The 6063-nt window shown below is 37.8% G+C and overlaps 1 protein-coding gene across 1 annotated transcript; it reads left to right on the top strand.

Annotated features, from left to right (window-relative positions):
- The first annotated feature begins 3593 nt into the window (after window positions 1-3593).
- LOC124262952 lies at window positions 3594-4309 on the top strand. Its single transcript, XM_046697563.1, has 2 exons — window positions 3594-3702; window positions 3830-4309. Exon 2 carries the CDS (start codon window positions 3862-3864, stop codon window positions 4243-4245), a length of 384 nt encoding a protein of 127 aa, XP_046553519.1. The 5' UTR covers window positions 3594-3702; window positions 3830-3861; the 3' UTR covers window positions 4246-4309.
- The last annotated feature ends 1754 nt before the right edge of the window (window positions 4310-6063 follow it).

Genomic DNA, 6063 nt, shown 5'->3' with positions numbered 1-6063 from the left:
AGCGGTCAACAAAACAGACAACGTTAATTTCCGTCAAAAAATTCCAATTTCCCACAATACCGTAATATCTCATCGTGAATGTTCAGACATGTTAAATATTTCATGTGGATTTAGTAGAAAAATCAGATTCATCATTCCACTTTCATTAACCCTGCCAATGGCGTCCGACAGAGGTGAAACATAAATAACGCTGTCAACAATGGCTGCCCAGATATCCATGGCAATAGTCGAGAAATTGCACACAAAGGCACAACAAATTCATTGAGCATTTCCGTAGGTACCCTGATTGGATGTCATCGTAAATTGTACTCCCATCACCATGGTGACCGGCTTCTGATCTTATGGATCTCTGCGTTAGAGAGTTCGCAGGAAAAGGTATGTCCTACCTGGTATAAGATTTATTGCAGCAAAGGCTCCTGCAATGACCTTGATCAACAGCTAGCCAATAGGTGACCGTGTCTGGTGATTTATCTCGGACTCAATTTCGCATGTTTCAATCAAAGAATGGATTTATTTTACATGTTTCATCAAGAGAATGGCTCAATTTCTCATGTATTCATTGTGAGAATTGTTTAATTTCACGTAGATCAAAGACAAGGACATGTCAGCTGGGGTATAACTGCCGTATCTGATGTGACATCCCGTCAGTGTCAGACAGGTCTCCTGTTGTTTGTCTTGCTTGCTTTCACTGACGGCACCAGCAGGGTTTGAGTGAAAATAATTACCACAATAATAAAAATTCATAAAAAAATAAAATAATACATTTTCAAAGGTAAAAAGAATGGTGTTTTATTTCAATAAATCAACAATCAGGACCATTTTAAGTTACTGAGAAAACACATCAATTGTAAAGTTGAAACCATTTGTTGTTAAATAACTGACACTATAAGAATTCAAGCTTTCACATTGGTTGAAAGGGAAAAAATGAGATACAAATAATCGATATGTATTCTGTTGATTTTATTTGAAGAAAAACCATAGAAAAAACGTTTACATAGAAATGCAAAGAAAATTGTCCACAATAAAATGAAAATAATTTTCAGTCAAGCAAATCATTACATAACTTTAATAACATAGGGAAGGCATAAAGTTATGCACGTTATGGGCTTAATAATGCAAACGAAACAAAATTGTATTTTCTACCAAATTCAGACAAATTTGTTGTCCAAAAGAAATCATTATGTTTGAAAAACATTGCTCATAAAACACGAGCTAATGAGGTTAACATAATATTACCCCCAAAATGTTAAGGACCTGATACCATAGTTAATCTGTTGATGTGTATCAGTAACAGTAATCTGCTAAGGTGTGATGATATAGTTAATGCTTCACGGTGTGATAATATAGTTAGTCTGTTAAGGGATAATATAGTTAATCTGCTAAGGTGTGATGATATAGTTAATGCTTCACGGTGTGATAATATAGTTAATCTGCTGATGTGTGATTATAGTTAATGCTTCACAGTGTGATAATATAGTTAGTCTGTTAAGGGTAATAATATAGTTAATCTGTTGAGGTGTGATAATATAGTTAATGCTTCACAGTGTGATAATATAGTAACTCTGTTAAGGTGTGATAATAAAGTCTGTTAAGGTGTGATAATATAGTTTGTCTGTTAAGGTGCGATAATATAGTTAGTCTGTTAAGGTGTGATAATATAGTTAGTCTGTTAAGGTTTGATAATAAAGTTAATATGTTGAGGTGTGATAATGCAGTTAATATGTTGAGGTGTGGTAAGATATACTTAATCTATAAGGGTGTCATAATATAGTTAGTCTGTTTCTGGTGTGATAATATGGTTAATCCCTCAAGGTGTGATAATGAAGTTTATTTGTTGAAGTTGGATAATATAGTTAATCTGTTACGGTGTGATAATATAGTTAATCTGTTAAGATGTGTGATTATAGTTAATGCTTCACAGTGTGATAATATAGTTAGTCTGTTAAGGGTAATAATATAGTTAATCTGTTGAGGTGTGATGATAGTTCATACTTCACAGTGTGATAATATAGTTAATCTGTTAAAGTGTGATAATATAGTTAGTCTGTTAAGGTGTGATAATATAGTTAGTCTGTTAAGGTGTGATCATAGAGTTAATCTGTTGAGGTGTGATAAGATATACTTAATCTATTAGGGTGTAATAATATAGTTTATCTCTTAAGGTGTGATAATATAGTTTTTCTGTTAAGGTGTCATAATATAGTTAATCTGTTGAGGTGTGATTGTTAATCTGTTAAGACGTGATAATATAGTTAATGCTTCACGGTGTGATACTAGAGTTAGTCTGTTAAGGTGTGATAATATAGTTAGACTGTTGAGGTCTGTTAATGCTTCACGGTGTGATACTAGAGTTAGTCTGTTAAGGTGTGATAATATAGTTAGACTGTTAAGGTGTTATAATACAGTTAATCTGTTGAGATGTGATCATAGAGTTAATCTGTTGAGGTGTGATAATGCAGTTAATATGCTGAGGTGTGATAATATGGTTAATCCCTTAAAGTGTGATAATACGGTTCATTTGTTCAAGTGTGATAATATAGTTTATCTGTTAAGGTGTGATTGTTTAGTTAATTTGTTAAGGTGTGATAATATAGTTTATCTGTTGAGGTGTGATAATATAGTTAATCTGTTTGGGTGTGATAAAATATATTTAATCTATAAGGGTGCTATGTGGAATAATATAGGTAGTCTGTTAAGGTGTGATAATATGGTTAATCCCTCAAGGTGTGATAATATATACTGAGTCAAAAAAGAAACTTCACATTCTTTCTTCAGGGCACTATAAAAGAACAAGAGATGGTAAGATGGTTAAATTGTTATTATTTCATTGCTGAGATCTGTGTGATGTACTCGATACACTGACAGTGCCATAATCAGTTCCATTAGGCTACACCGCCGTTCCAAAACATGGGTATACAGAATGTCAAGTCACAAGAATAAAAATGCGAAATTTCTAAGTTCAATATCGTGTATGGCCACCCCGCGCATTCACCACTGCCAAACACCGTCTCCTCATCGACTGCGTGATGCTTGTGAACACGTGGTTGGGGATTCTGCGCCATTGCTCTTGCAAGGCAGCGCCAAGTTCCTGCAAATTCTGAGGTTGGTTCCTAAGACCACGAAGCCTTCTCCCAAGTGCATCCCAAACGTGCTCTATTGGATTAAGGTCAGGGGACCTCGATGGCCAGTCCATGACGTTGATTCCAGCGTTTTGAAGGAAATTTCGTATCAACATCGCGGTATGCGGCCGAGCATTATCATGCTGGAACTGTAGACCTGGGCCATGAGCCGCCATGAAAGGAACGAGTTCAGAGGTGAGCACCTGGTCGCGGTAAGCAGCAGCTGTGAGGTTTCCACGGATGACCAGAAGTCAGGAACGGTTGCTTAAAACTGCATACATATCTAATAAAAATGTATTAATGTATTATTTATTTCCAACTAATTGAAAATCGGATATAACGTTGGTATTGTAATTGTAACAACGTTTGTGTGTCTTTACAGATGGATTTCGAGACTGCCGGTAGAAACGCTGCCATGAGAGTCTTCCATGATGTCAGGTGGAAGGGTTGTTTCTTCCAATTTACACAGTGTGTGTGGAGGAAGACCCAGCAGGTTGGCCTTCAGGTGGACTACGGCAACGACATGGATGTCAAAAGATTTGTTCGGCGATGCTCTGTGCTGCCCCTTGTTCCCATAAATGATGTAAGTATAACGTTTTCACAAAATTCCTTTAGAAATTACCAATCAGAGATACGCTTCTTTCAGATTAGATTTTATTTATGAATGTTATGTTTTATCTTATTTTACACAATTTCGTTATTATTTTGAGGTGGAGACGTGTGGCTGGACACCATTGCAACGATGCCTGACGACAGACGCTGCACGCAGTTGGCAGACTACGTCACCTCAACATGGATTGAGGGCGACTTCTCCCAAGCTAGCTGGAACCACCTCACCCCTGACGACCCCCGCACCAACAACACACTGGAAGGATGGCACAACAGGGTGAAGAAGTTGGTGTGCAAGGCCCACCCCAACATTTATGAACTGATCCAGTTCTTAAAAATGGAGCAGACAACAACGGAGACCAGGTACCTGCAGTACGATGCGGGCCAAAGGAGGTCTCCCAAGAGGTGGAAGTACAGAGATTTGGACAACAGACTGGACCAGCTGAAAATGAGACTCCAGGACAACTTCGCCGTTTTGGAGTATGCCGATGCAGCAGCACACCTGCTTAGTTTGTAAATTAGTGCTGTTGATGATGTATGTAACATCGATGTACATGTGAAAATAAAACAGTTTTGCCATTCCCCCTAGTTCCAAGTGTCTGTCGGTCCTAATCCGGATTAGTAAATTTAGTCTGACCATTATGTCCCGTAATTGCAATAATTGGCTATTTAGCGAAATTCGCTCGAAGTCACCCTGTAGGGATTAGCGTTTTAAGCTGGTGACCTCATGAGAATAAACCTCGGATACATAGATGTATCATCAGAGAAAAATTATTCATTATTTTTCAAATTACATTTTGTGAAGTTTCTTTATTGACTCAGTATAGTTAGTCTGTTAATGTGTTATAATATAGTTAATCTGTTGAGGTGTGATAATATAGTTAATCTGTTAGGGTGTGATCAAATATAGTTAATCTATTTGGGTGTAATAATATAATTAATCCCTCAAGGTGTGATAACAGAGTTAGTCTGTTAAGGTGTGATAATATAATTAATCTGTTGAGGTGTGATAATATGGTTAATCCCTCAGGGTGTGATCATATAGTTTATTTGTAAAGGTTTTATAATATAGTTAATCTGTTAAGGTGTGATCATGTAGTTCATCTGTTGAGGTGTGATAAGATATAGTTAATCTATTAGGGTGTGATAATATAGTTTATCTCTTAAGGTGTGCAAATACACTTAATCTGTTGAGGTGTGATATTATGGATAATCCCTCAGGGTGTGATAACATAGTTTATCTGCTGAGGTGTGATGATATAATTAATCTGTGAAGGTGCGATAATATAGCTTATCTGTTAAGGTGTGATAATATAGTTAATCTGCACGCACGTAGCACCCAGCCACACACACACACACACACACACACGCACACAAAACATTTGTATAGCGCCAATATCCAGTACAACTGCTCAAAGGCTTTGTGTTTTCCCTCGATCATTGGATGTCCATCACCACGGCACGTCGCATTTTCAATCTCAACTCACTGGGGATCATACAACTTCAATTTGTTGACTTATGTTGATGGTGGGTGTGTTGGCTTGTTGGTATTGTTAGATCTCTCGGTGGCATTTCATACCATCGATCATGAACTGGCTCATGACTGAACTGGAAGTGTGCACCGACAGCATCAAGTCCTGGATGACTATGTACAAGTGTGAAACTAAATGATAGCAAACGGAGGCTCTTCTTGCAGGAACTCTGCCTAAACGGTTGGCTGCTGATGTGAAGACTGTTCGAGGAGGAGACTCTGAGATTACAGTTTGGGAATGTGTCAAGAATCTTGGTGTGGTTTTTGACAACAGTCTATCAATGGATGATCACATATCTAAAATCTGTCACTCTTGCTATTTTCATCTAAGGAATATTGGTTCCATTACGAATCTTCTCTCTACTGATATGGAGAGCTAGCAAGAACACTTGTATTGACAAGACGTTATTCTGCAAATATCTTGTTGGGAAATCTAACCCAGGAACAGTTTGCGAAACTCCAACGGGTCCAAAACACTGCAGCATGGATCGTGACCCGAACGAGGAAGTGTGCACATATAACACCAGTGCTAACTTCCCTACACTGGCTCCCAGTCCAAGCTCGAGTCCAATGCAAGATTCTCACCTTGACATATAAATGTGTCAATCAATCAGCTCCTGCCTATCTGACAGAATTGATTGAGAAATATGGATCTTCTCGGACACAAAGATCTGCTGATCAGTTACTTCTCAAAGTACCCAAATCCCGCCTCAAAAAGTATGGACAGAGATCATTTGCTCACATGGCCCCTACTCTGTGGAACGATTTTCCCTTGGGAATAAAGAAATCCCAATCATTAAAAGC

This window comes from Haliotis rubra, unplaced genomic scaffold, assembly GCF_003918875.1.
Source record: "Haliotis rubra isolate DU_JTF1 unplaced genomic scaffold, ASM391887v1 Scf860, whole genome shotgun sequence".
Classification (NCBI taxonomy): domain Eukaryota; kingdom Metazoa; phylum Mollusca; class Gastropoda; order Lepetellida; family Haliotidae; genus Haliotis; species Haliotis rubra.
This window is presented reverse-complemented; position numbering and strand designations above follow the sequence as displayed.